This window comes from Lepisosteus oculatus, chromosome 6 (genome assembly GCF_040954835.1).
Source record: "Lepisosteus oculatus isolate fLepOcu1 chromosome 6, fLepOcu1.hap2, whole genome shotgun sequence".
Lineage (NCBI taxonomy): Eukaryota > Metazoa > Chordata > Actinopteri > Semionotiformes > Lepisosteidae > Lepisosteus > Lepisosteus oculatus.
In genome coordinates this window covers 48,067,665-48,081,542 of record NC_090701.1, presented here as the reverse complement: position 1 = coordinate 48,081,542, position 13,878 = coordinate 48,067,665, and the positions used below count along the sequence as shown (strand labels likewise).

At 32.6% G+C, this 13,878-nt stretch overlaps 1 protein-coding gene across 5 annotated transcripts in view; it reads left to right on the top strand.

Moving 5' to 3' along the window:
* The window catches only part of st18 (ST18 C2H2C-type zinc finger transcription factor), a 135,051-nt gene that overhangs the window by 87,382 nt on the left and 33,791 nt on the right, over positions 1–13,878 (top strand). For all 5 annotated transcript variants that reach the window (XM_015353792.2, XM_015353794.2, XM_015353797.2 and 2 more), the window contains one exon: positions 1,215–1,402. In XM_015353792.2, coding sequence (XP_015209278.1) covers positions 1,215–1,402 — 188 coding nt within the window. The remainder of the gene's footprint in view (positions 1–1,214; positions 1,403–13,878) is intronic.

Here is a 13,878-nt window from a genome sequence, read left to right as displayed (position 1 = left end):
TTATACTAAAATAAAAATGAACAGCTCAGTGTGGAAGTGTTGTAACTTGATGAAGAACTTGAGAGTTGATGTCCTACTTAAATAGTTAATAATTCTGTGACTTCTTTAAAGTACGAAATACAGATAATAACTTAAGTATATGTTAAGTCTAATTGATCTTCAGAAATCATGAATATAAGCATTTCTGTTTCTTCACAGCATTTTACACAGTAAAATGGATTATGACTTTCATGTATTTTTAGTTATTTATTTTTCATGTTTGTTCTTTCAAAAATTGTGAGTCACAGTTTTCATTTATATAACCACAGTTAACAAATAATCATTTTCCACTGAAATATGTTTGGAACTAATTAGCTGACTTAATTTATTTCTGTTTTAGGCAAAAATGCAATTGTTGACTTTTACATGTCAAGACTAAATTGCCATTGATTTGAAAATTTAAAAAACATATCTTAACAATGTATAGTATACAGCATATTTAATTGCCTCATTTTACAGTCAATTAAAGTATGAAAAATGACTCTGCACAAAGGTGGGAGGTAACTTGAGAGTATGGAGTTATGGAGTATGGAGTGTCAGATTATGGGTTGCAAAGGAACAAACACAGGTTAAGTCCATGTTAAAAAAGAACAATAAAAGCGTAAAATATAGAATGCATTGGCTGTGGAGTCTTCCTCAGGTACTGTATGAGGAAGCTTCTGAAAAGACCCAAGGAAGGAGTATTTCACTTTGCCTCTTTAGTTTTCCAGCATTTAGTTTTAGATTGTTTCATTTTCAATACATTGATACCTATGACCTCTGAGAACAGTATTCTTATTTACTTGTGTGGAAGTTTAGGTACTTTTAAACAAAACTAATAGAACAAAAATACACTCCTATAACTGCTTTTCTTAAAACTTCGTCACATAAAACTCCAGCTAAAATAAGTAGGTACCCCATTACTCAATATAAAATCGTTTGATAGTGATACCATTCAAGTGGTGTGTTACCACAGAACCATACCAATTGAATGATATGAATATTGGTATTTTCAAGACTTTTCATATTTGTTTTTGTATCCAGATGGTAAATTATTGGAAATATGCTAAAAATTAGAGTGTGGTCAATGAATATCAGAAACAGTCAACAAACGGAATATAGATGAAGAAATCACCCAAATATGTAGTCATAGCAACACTTGATATTTATTGCTCTATGTCTGTTTTTATATGAAGTGCCTATGGCTCAATGGCAAGGAAAAGAAGTGCCCAGGAAGCAGTGTGTGGAGCCCCGGTTAACAAGAGGAAGTCTCTTCTGATGAAACCCCGCCACTACAGCCCCAGCAATGACTGTGATGAGGAGACTGAGGACCTGGCAGAAATAGAGGACAAAGACGAGCTGAGGAGCATTGACACTCCAGCAGGTAGACAGATGTCCTGTTGTTTTTGTCTGTTTTGATGAACAATTGACGCTGAATTTTTAAATACCATCTGTTGCATTCATCTTTTTCTCATTCTACACTCATTGTTTGCTGAAAGTGCAATAATGTACTGCTGGGTATTCATTGGTCATTTGTTACATCCTCATATTTTCCTAGTATTTCTTGACAGTCAATCTGCCAACCCCCTGTTGAAGTAAGCACATTCTTTGTATTTTTTTGTATTTATTTGTTTGTTTTGCTGCCTAATTTTGTTTTTCATCTTTGTGGAAGGATCCTTACAAAGCTGTTTTAATGCATCTGAAGATTAATTATTTAGATTTTTTAATGTTTTTCTTTAAAACAGCAGTGGACTCCATTTACATTTTACCTTTAAATTTAGACCATCTGATATCTTAATTTATAAAAGGTTCTAAAGCAAACTATACCACAATATAAGAAAACATCCTTAAAATTTAATAAAAATTGCAAGTAAACATATATTTAGTACTAAGAATAAACAACTGATATTTTAATGAGATACTAGCTCAGACTTTAATCCTGAACCTGAGATTTGTATACCATCCTTTTCAAGTAATTTGTGTGTGTGCCAATAATTGAAACTTTCCTCCAAAAATACATTCATACATCATTTTCAGGATTTTCTGACAATATGTTCTTTTTTTCTACTTTCATATGAATATTCAAACTTTTAAAAATAAAAAAAATAGAAATCAAGAAAAATCAAATGTAAAGAGAAACGAAAGAAATAAAGAAATGTAAATCAGCAGTAAAAGAAGGGATGCTGGTAGGCTTTGCTAGAGTTTTCTCTAAATATCTCTTCAGAATGGACACAACAAAATTGTCTTTGTCCCATTTTTAGAATATGGTCTGTACACAATGCAATCATTGTATTCTCTTTAGGGAAAAAAAGCACACAAAATAAGCTAGACCAAGGAAAAAGACCATTGAAAACAACAGGAGGGCTACAAGTCATAGAAGTGTTCAAATACTATTATTAAATGATGAATATAATACATTGGAACATAATAATATAATAGTAAAAATGTATATATATATACTGTACAATATGTTTCAGTAGTTCAGTCAAACACTAAGATGGAGAAGAGGCACTATTCAAAAAGAAAGCTTTATAGGAGTAACTGACCTGCCTGAGGAGAATGGCATTCTGTTATTAAGGGGTGCTGGAACCCTACCCCTTTAATGATAAATGAACCAGGATTCTGCTTCAAGGGCGACAATAAAGAGGATGCAAAACAAAACATGCAAAGGAGTAAGAAAAAAAGCATAATATTTAAACATACTGTAGGCATATTGTAGTGCAAATGGGCATCAGAGCTTGACCTTCTCATGAACTTTTGTTTAAAAGTCCATGTATCAAATTATATCAATTTGATTTTGTTTCATAAGCACATACAGAAAGAAGTTTAGTTGTTACTTCTTTGTTAAATCAAGCTCACATATACTATATTCTAATGACAGAGAAGTATGTTTTAATGAATAAATTATTTAAATTCAATACTCATTCAACCAAGTATTGTTAGAAAGCTACATTCCTGTGGTGTTTTTTAGTCATAGGGATTTATACAGTAGATCTAAACCGTTAATGTTATTGTATGGAAAATGATTGAATGGAAATGGACTGTGAGTTTTTTTTTCTGCCTCTGGTAAAGTACAATAACCAGAGAAGTTCTCCCTCCTCAGTGCAAGTTGAAAAACTTACTGCAAACTAATTGAAAATACTCAGAGGGTTCCCCTTCAATGAATAATATATCGGCCAGACACACAGCAGCTTTCGTATCTTATGGAATGTTTTTATATATCAGACTAATAACAAAAAAAGCTATTTTTTAAGAGTGCAATGTATTCCCTTAAGGATAGAAGATAAATATTCTATTTAAAATAGTCTGTTTTGTCAGGGTAAAGTGGTCATGAAACAAACTATGAACACCATTTTGGCGACAATACAGTAAAATGCCTTCCATGAAGGATGATTAATATTTTATTTAAAAGCACTGTCCTTACTAGAGACAAAACAGTGTGAGCTTGTAATGAACTGAATTATGAACAACATTTTGGCAACAATACATGTGGTTTACATGTGCATTTTAGTCCCCTATAATCTGCACTTAATAGGTATATTTTAAACTATGTAACCAAGCAACAGACGTAATTGTTGCTTTCGAGAGCTTTTGTTAGGCCCTCTAACACAGTCCAAATATGCATAATTAGGCATAATGTCTACAACTCATTATTGTACACATGTGGGTAGTTAAGTGGACCAGGAGAATAGCTCAATGAATTGAGCAGATTCATTGGAAATGGCATTTATTTGTTTCCTGAGTTCATATTACATTACAATTATCATAACCCTTTTTGCACTCCCCTAACCATCAGTGGCGTTATTCTGAAAACTTAATTTATATTTTTTTCCTAGTCCTGTTTATATCTGAAGAGATGTCTTTGGACTGGTGTTAACAAAATGACAAGATCTCGTTAAGATCGCTGCATGTTTAAAAAGGGATGTCTGTATATGAAAATCAAATGACAGCTAGAGTGAAAAAAGCCATAAGAATCAGTGCCTGTGGGATGCTGTGAATATCTGCATTTCATAACAGGAAAAAAAGCCTCCCATTTGGTCATGCAGTACTGCAGTAGATGTGAGCCAAGCTTCTGCTCTGCTGCAGAGCTCCGGTAATGGCTATTCTGGAGTACAAACCAATCACCTGTTCCAATATAGAAACCACAGTAGGGATCCAAGAAATTTTTTTCAGTTTTTTTTGTAAAGGCTGTGCATCCATCTGGATGAAAAACAAGTGCTCACTGCCTGTTCTGCTAATTGTAACTAAGCATAACTGACTAACTTTTAATCTATTTGTTGGATGGGCTCACTGATTTTTTTTAAATCTATTTAGATTAAAATGTCTCCCTACACAGTAAGGCAGGAAGGTTATTATCAGACTGCTGCACACCTCACAAATCCAGTTTGGTCTGGATACTGCAAAGCCTTAATTGTAATTAATGAACTACTGTTGTATTTTATAAAGAAGATATAGGAGATCATTTGAAGCTAGAAGAACATTTGACCAAAAATACCAATATATTCTCAATCCTTCATGGCAAAGAATGTTTCAGTGCTTGACAGTCAGCAAATCCTTAAAACAATGAGAAGGATTTGCTTGTGTGTTTATTGGAATCGTAATACATCGAATGCTTTCTAATTTTACTTTGTTTCTTTTTTGTGCACTAAAGTGTAATCAAAATACATTTTAAATGTGTATACATATAAAAAATGTGCATTTGCATGCATGCTTTATATATGATAATGGTGAGATTACTGTTTTCACAATGCAATCTCAGAATATGGATCTACTTATAACAGTGCCCTTCGGTTCATGACACTCAAGATGTTATTCTGAGGAAAAGATCATATTTCTTCTGAATTATCATTGTTGATTAGTTACTTATACTAGCCGTGCTGGTTTTGTAATGCAAGATTTTGAGACATGTTTTAACTTTTAAATCATACAATATATTCCTATAGTATTTACAGATGATGTTTGTTTATAGAGATCAATGTGTGCCTGTTAATATCAGTACTGCAAAAGAGTTTGCCTGCTGTGTGTATTTGACTGATTCTCAAATAATCAACATATCATATCTTCTTCAAGTCTTCTCTAATAGTCTTAGTCTGGGTTATATTTAAATTGTTCTCTAACTCCTCGTAATGTTGGAGGATAGATCAGCCATCTACTTTATATAGCTTTTGCTAAACCCTTATACCCAAAGAGACTTATCAGCAAGTTAGTTTTAATGATTTGACGGATTAAAAGAGATTTTCTTGAATCAATCCAGATGATAGCTTACCATTCTTGATCATTAACTGCAGATGCATGTAATCTGGTATATTTTCATTTTTAGTGTCATTTAAAAGAGCTTTGTGCAGCTAAATAGAGTCTTAACAGATATCTTTATAGAACTGATCTATTATTGCATAAAAAGAACATTGTAAAACCTAAATCATAGCAGTCTGTATTACCTCATTTGCAATAATGTTTTATTTTATAATAGTCTACAGTAAAAAATGTCTAATTATACAGCTAATCACATTTAACTATTTCAAAGTCTGACAAGTCCTTTTCATAATATATTACAAGGAGGGTACTAAGTTTACTTATACTTGATCCTTTACACTTACAGTATGTAGATTGTACATGTAGAGCCAGAAGTTATTCATGATATGCTTATTTAAATCTTCGATAGTTTTAGGAGATTTTCTCTGAGAAAAGAAGATGCATTGTAGGACAGTGGTGTAATTATGTACAGTATTAAATAAAATAATGAAAAATAAGAGTAATTAATTACAAAATATTAGTCTACAGGACTATCATCTTGTTACTCCAGATTTATAACATTAATTTGTCAGTAATGTATTAATATTGTATATGGTTAATATACTATTTATACCATATAATTAGAACAGACATATATTTTATAGTGTGTTTATTACTTACACAGCTGAATATCAGAATATTGTGAAGCTCCTTGGCTATTTTAATTTTTAAGGATGTTTCTTTGATAAGTCCATCAAATTTCATATATAATAATAATGGTAACATGCCTTGTACTGGATTTCTTACAGTTAGTTTTTTTATTACATTAAAATAGCAACAACTGTAAATTTCATAGGAAAGCATAATATTTCATTAAAAATATTTTAAATATATTTCTAAATATATGTTTTAATTTATGAAATGCCAATGTGTTAAAAGATCGCACAGTTATTTCTGTAAATTGCCCACTTGGAAAGATTTTTCAACATGGTAATGATTCTAGTTATGCTGCAAATGTAGTTAACATTGCTTTCTAACAAACTAAGACCTTATATAAATATTCTACCATAAACAGTACATCCAGTTCTGTAAACTGTGTGCTAATAGCAATAGTAAACACATTTTGTAAGACACTAAACTAGTGCATGTTGAAGTACAAAATAAAATGTCCCCATGAAGCTGGGAGAAATACCCACAGAAAGTAAGGATGGCATCTGAACTCTGCACACATTAGAATGGATCTTTTTGGACTGTGCTAGGAGACATGCATTTGTTCCCATTTTAATTGAGGATCATTTACATTATATAAAAAATAAATATATGGTGAATAAAAGGAAAACAAAAGAAGATATATTCATGATTGCTTGTAATTTGTGCTTATTGTTGGTATATAATTTCCATATACTATATATGTATATCAAAAGATTAATGTAGTAGTGCACATTTGTTCATTTTCTTATTCTTACCTGTGTGCAGTACAGCACAACTGTTATATTTTTAAAACAAATTTAATAAATGCTTTGAAGTTATGATTTCTGTGTAAAATGTATATCACTGGTAGTCTTTATATTTTACGCATAACATCTACTTTCTGTTTAGATTGTAGTTAAAGTGCAATTTAAAATAATTCCATTTGTAGGTGTCATGAAAATAAAACAGTGTGTTTTCTAAATATACAAGAATAGTTGTGTCCTCAAATAACAGATTTACTGCTTAATGCCACACCATTAAGAATGCTATATCATTTATAAGGTACATGTAATTGTTAAAATAGTTTACATGTTGTACTTCATGCCAGGAAATCTTCAAAAGGGGCACAATTTAAATTACTAATCAGTGTGGAAACACAACCTATCCTCACTTATAGCAATTATCACTTTTATGTTTATTTAAAAAAACCTTTCAGCTGCAACTGTGGGCAATACAATTTCAACAAAATAATGCTAAATGCAGTACATTGTTTATATCAGGGAAGGGACCAGGTTAAAGGGAAGCCAAGAACAAAATAATTATAAGAACTTTTATTTGTGCTAAACTTAGTCCATTAGCACATATCTTAAAATTTGATTTTGCCTTATTGTGAAAGACACCAGGAGGGAATACTATGAGAACAGAGGAACATGTGATCAGCTATATATATGTTGGCATACCATCCTCTCAAAATTACATTTTCAGAAATGTGAACGTGTTAAAACATCTCTGCTACAGACCCCATCACTACCTGAACAATTAAACTCCCTGTTTCTGAATTAAGATCATACCACAACAACATTATATGTACAAAGATCTTGAATTCAGTCCTAAAAGTACAGCAAAATACTAATTGTTTTAACATTTACCAAATACAATAACATTATACAGTATGTGCGTATGCATTTAACATATTGTAATTATTCTTAAAGCAGAAGTAATGGTGCAGTATGGACATACTGTAATGTGCTTCAGAATGTTAAAAACATACTGCTCTTATACCGTATGAACAGAAATTACCATGAATATAGCTAACAGAATACCATACCAGAACTAACATTATATGCAGCACATTCAACTACAGTTCAATACTTAGAATATAATGTGTGCAATAAATAAAGAAAATTCCTTAACCTTAATGTAACTCACTATCCTCTAACTAGTGTGTCCTAAAATAATTTCTTCCAGTGAATTCTAGGTATAGGGAAAATAACCATTATTCATAATGATGTCACTGGTACCTTCCTTATAACGTAATCTCATTAAATCTTAGAGGCCAGATTAGGCAGTACTGTGATGGGAGACCTCAAAGCAAAACCAGGTTGCTGCTGTATGTGGTTCTGGTGGAACAGTGCATGGAAGTATTCCCACTGGATTCACATTTCTAATCCAATTCCCCACTATAGTAGCTGGGGAAAATGTGCTATAGTAGGGACAATCCTTTGTGTCCTTCAGGTTAGACCTTAAATCAAAATCCTGACTATTTGGTCATTAAAGATCCTATGGTACTATTTGTATAATTAGAGTTAGGTTTGAACAATAAGGCCGATCTGAAGTTTCCCCTTAATTCAGCTGCTGAGGCAATTTATCATTTCTTCACGTGATCTGCTGTGCAGTGGGGCTGCTCCAGGTCTATGCTGCACTTCAGTGGGGAATGAAGTGGGTCTCATTCATATGTGAAGCATTTTGGGATTCTTTCAACAATTGTTAATTTAATAAAAAATATACATTGCTGTCATCATGTTAATCATTCTATTAATAAACTAATGTCCAAAACAGCATTCAAATTTCATTTCCATATAAACCAACTTTCACATATTAAATAGACTTGTTTTGTGTTGACCACATATAGTATTTACTTCTTGTTGGACAAGTTTCACTTGGTACTGTAACTAATGCATGGTATCCATATGTCAATAATCAGATCACATCATAATTCATTGTGCTTTTTTAAGAATCTGTGTATGTGAATAAGTTAAGTTTACTTGGCACAATTAGATTCAAAATTACTCAAAATTGGTAATTAGATTCAAAAGGTTAAATAATTTGTTTATAAGCAAACAAGTAGGACAGGGAGTTTTGGCATCCCTGTCCTATTGTATATAATGGTCAGAAACTTTTTGGGTTTTTTGTACTGTGCAGGGTAGTAGAAAAAGAACAGTTGCCCATCATTCTGGAGAGGGTTATAATACCATTGATATATGTTTGAGACTTTATCCATCCATGTCAAATATTGAAAACCATGACGAGTCTATCCACGACAGATGGTACTACCAAGATCTCTAAGAGTAACACAGAAACTCAACCAGGAAATCACAGAAAATTTTCATGGGAGGATAGTCCATTTCAAATTTCCCCAAGAACACTTGGATAACCCCCAAACAAAACTGGAAGAATATTCTCTAGGCAGTCAAAAGTGGAACGGTAATATGGACCAAACTCTTGGATTCACAAACATTTCCACTTCAAAATGATAGGATCTAGCCAATTTAGTAGTTTATAGTTTATAATTGCCCAAACAACCTCATTCAGCTGTTTCTTCGGTCTCAGTAACATTGTTAGGTAGCTTGTTCTATATTTCCACAAGCCATTGTGTAAAGAAGTGCCTTCTATTCTCATTCTTAAAAACCTCCACATCCTGTAGACTCCACTTGTGTACTGGTTACTGTTTCTGAACTTATTTTGAAATACGCAGGGCTGACTTTTTCAGTGCCTTTCAGGATTTTGAATGACTCAATCAGGTTCCTTTGAAGTCTTTTCTAAGATTACTTATATTTTGTTTGCATTCTTTAGACTCTGACTCTACTCTTCTTGTAGTTTCTGAAATTGGGCTTCAAACCTTGGGAAACTGCTTTCTCTTCTGTTGCGAGGCTGGTGAATGCCTTCTAGCCCACATCAGGCTGTGTTTCCAATGTGTTTGCTTTTCCTTTATTATAAGGTGCCTTTATTCTGTGTCATGAATGAAGATACTAATATATAGATTCAAATAAAAAAAAACCCTGTGCCAAAATCATTTAGTATAAGTAAAAAGTCTCAGATATTAGGTCTAGAATTTGAATTGGATTATGTGAGAGGGAGAGAATTTCTTCAAGCAAGTGCTACTGAAAAGAGGAAATTTTAAGGGGGTTGATGTATTACCTTGACTTTGAATCGATTAATAATCACACCTATTTTAGCTTTAGGGCTCAGATGTTGCTCGGCTTTGGAATCTACAATATGTGCAGTGTTGTGAAACTAAGGATAAACAGGAAAAGGAGAGTACTTTTCTTAAACTAGTAGATCGAATCATGTCCACATTTGTTTTGTTTTAGTATATACATTGCATTGTATGCAACATACTGTATGCAGTTCTTTTTTTTTGCTTCTGCTCAAATACAGTTGCAGACAGAACTATTGATATCCTGCAAAACTGCAATCTCTGAAAGAAGGTCATTGAATAATTTATTAAGGGTAATAAATATTTGGTTCAGTGATAGTCTAGAGATAACATACTGTAGATGCCTGTCAGCACTTGCTTGATCAAATCTTTTATATCTCTCATGTCTCAATTAATTTTGAAAGCTGTTTTCAGTCTTCTGATTGAGAGGCAAATTTTTACAATATGTAATAGTAGCTTTTGAGTACTGAAGTAAAATGGTCGTAAATCATATATATGACTACATTTTCTTTTAAAATGACCCTTCTGCATGAGGTAGTGGTTTTAGTATATATTTCCCTTCTCATTAGCTTTCTAAGACAGTGGTGTTTTGGTTGCACTGTAATTTTGATCCCTTTACGTTTTTTATAGTACAGTTCCTTTAGAAAGTTTACCCACCCATTACAAAGTAATACTGTACATTTTGTGGCCTGAAATCACGAATTGATTTTAACTTTATAAACACATTGTAACACACAACCTCCATGTAAAAAACAAATACTCAAACATTCTGAAAAGTAATATCAAAAGAAAATCTATAAGATAGATACAGTAGATACTTCACTGATTCCGTGAGGGAAATTGCAGTGCAACAGCAGCTTTGCACAATCAATACAGTACAGTGTAATGAAATGATACAGTAATACAAGCGTACAATACATACAATACAGTCAGTACAGTCAGTGAGAAGTGCACTAAAATGAGTTGCTCACAGTACAGAATATACAAAAAAACAGAACAGTACACAAAAAGTTGTATTACACATTATAAATATAAAAACATATTGCACATGTTCCTAGCATATATTGCACAAAAAACAGTTGTCAACAGGAAAAACCAGATGTAATAGGTCACATTTCGATTAAGCCGTAAGTCTGTTTGGATAAATCTGTACCAACATAGCACACCTATATTTGGCAATGGTTGCTCATCCCTCCTTCCAGAACTGTTCAAGCTCAGTCAGATTGAGACAGGTGCGTTGATGAATTGCTTTGACTGCCTTTGTAATGTTGAAAGGCAAAATTCTGTCCCATTTTCAACTTTCTTGCAGAAGACAGGAGGTTTTCCACTGTACTTTTCCTGTACTTTGCTCCATTAATTACTCCTTCTATCCTGACCAATGCCCCACTCCCTGCCAATGAGAAACCTCTCAGTAACATGAGGCTGCATCTTCCATTCTTCACAGTAAGGACTGTATTTTCTGGGTAATGTGCTTTGTTGTTTTTTCACCAAACATAATACTTTGCATTTAGGCCAAAGGGCCCCATTTTAGTTTTGTCAGACCATAAAACATTTTGCCACATTTTGCAGCATCACTTTAATGCTCTGTTGCTGTTTTTCGCTTTCTTCTTTCTCTCCTGTCATTCAGGCTAGATCTGTAAATGTAATTTATAAGCAATTGTAAAATAAATTCTGATTTAATGTGTCTTGATTTCAGGCTGTTAGGCCACAAAATACTACTTTGGAAAGGGTGTGCAGACTTTCTATAGGTGCTGTTTGTAAATATCTGTATATACACCAACATGTTCAATCAACCCACATAATAAAACTCTGTTTTATTGTATACAGCACGCACAGCTCTAACTTTTTATACATAATAATATATTATAATGAATTGTTGTATCAGTAAAAAGCTAAATCTACGCAGTATGTGACATGCACAAAGAATCAAATTTTCTTATATATACTGTAACACCATTCAAACAATGTATCCGTCTTGCTGCATGTTAAACCAATTCAGTAGAATAAAAACACATAAAACATAAAAACTATTAAGTAAATAACAGTTACAATTAAAACAATGAGCAGATGAACAAATCCAAACAAATACGTGTATACACGCCCCAGTGGAATGAAATTTCCATACATAAGTGTTACTTCTTCCGTATCTAATATATAGACTAGATATGCACATGTTACAATTAACCATTGAGAGCTGGAGCTCATTCTTTCACAGATTGCTGACTGATTCACCACTATCAGCAAATATTCAGGAATTCAGACCTTCCCAGAACTGGCAATCCATGTGTGCCATCACAATGGCAAGGTCATACCATTGTCCTCTCTTGTTTGTGTGACTTTTTTTTTACCAGCTTCCACAGTAGTTTAACATACCAGCAGAACATACCAGAGATCAGGATCTTATAGTTTATAGCACATACTTCACCAGACCCATTTACTTCATCATCTTTATTTAGGTGCATCATCATCATAGGGTCACCTGGTGTAACAGTGGCAGAATGCTCGTTTTTTACTTTTGGATAGCATTTCTGGTTGGATTGGGCTGATTTAAAGAATGGAAGTGACATATGGAGGCATTAAATGGCTGTTTTATTAGTGACTGCTGCAGAGGACCCATTTGTTGGGCACAAAATATCAAATACATTTTGTTGTCTTTGAAAACAATGGACCTGTTAGGAGAAGTCACAATGCTATAATATAATATAGCATTATATTATTGAAGTTCCAACATGCTTAGATATGAGTAGTTCTTTGTTGGATAACATTGTCTTGTATACTAGCCAGAACATAACAACAAGGATGCTCAAATTTTTCTCTCATGGCAGAAATAAACAAATGGTGGATTGGTCGGTTCTCAGCTGTAGACAAAATCTTTTGCTCAAGAAATTCCCATTGCAGACACTAAGGCTGCCACACCTAGTAATGGAAATTTGCTTTTGGATTGGTAACATTAATTGACAAAACAGCCTACAGAAGTATATTTCCAAATTTACTATGTACTAAATAGCAAAACTTAATTTTTGAAAATATATTCTTAAATCTCAATGAAAGAACTGAAAGTTCAAAAGTAGATCATTTTAGACATATTTCTCCATTGGTGTCCTTTTCAACATGGTACAAAATTATTTTTCTTCATACCTGATCTCATTTTTAAGTTCTTTTGGACTTTTCACTTTAGGAATTGCAATCGTTTTTTATAAATTCAAAATAAGCCATTGACCTTGAGTTAAGATTTAGCATTGCATGTACTTTCAATAAGTGTCATCTTTTAATTTTAAACATGCTATTAATCAAGTGGAAGACTGTTACTAACAGGTTAATCTCACAATTAATACGATGTTAACATATTCCAGGCTTCAGATAATTGAAAAATAGAAATAAAGTATCATCAAGTCTTAAAAAGTAGTCTTTTGGCATTGCAAATCAATAGTAACCAGGACAATAGCAAAGTCGCTCAAATTAAACACAACATAGGCAGCAAAAAATAAAATTAAATAATAATAGAAATCAGATGTGATCAACTTCACCCTTAAAAGTTTGAGCAATATCTGTAAAAATAGCAAAATAACTAATGTCAATGTGATGCACATTCATTTTCTAAAGATTTGGGAATTTATGTGAGCATTTAAATGAAAATATAATAGAATTACAGTATATTATATGATGCACTTTGCATATCATTAATATACAGTACATTCATGTACAGTAGAGCTGCAGTTACAGTTTTGGTTCAAATCTGTCAATGTAGAAGAATCAGAAAATACAATACATTTAATACATTTTGTATTTAAGAATCTGGAAGATAAAATGCATTTTCTGTTTGAAAATAAATGGTATTGAAACATATTCATTTCCTGTTGGTCTGTGTTTTCACAGAAATGGCTGTGAGCTGCAGTATGTTTGTCCTAACACAACCCTTTAAAAAATCCCATATGAAAATTTGAGTATATTACTTTCAGAATATTTTTCATTTCTTAGATTTCATTACCAAGTCAAGTAAT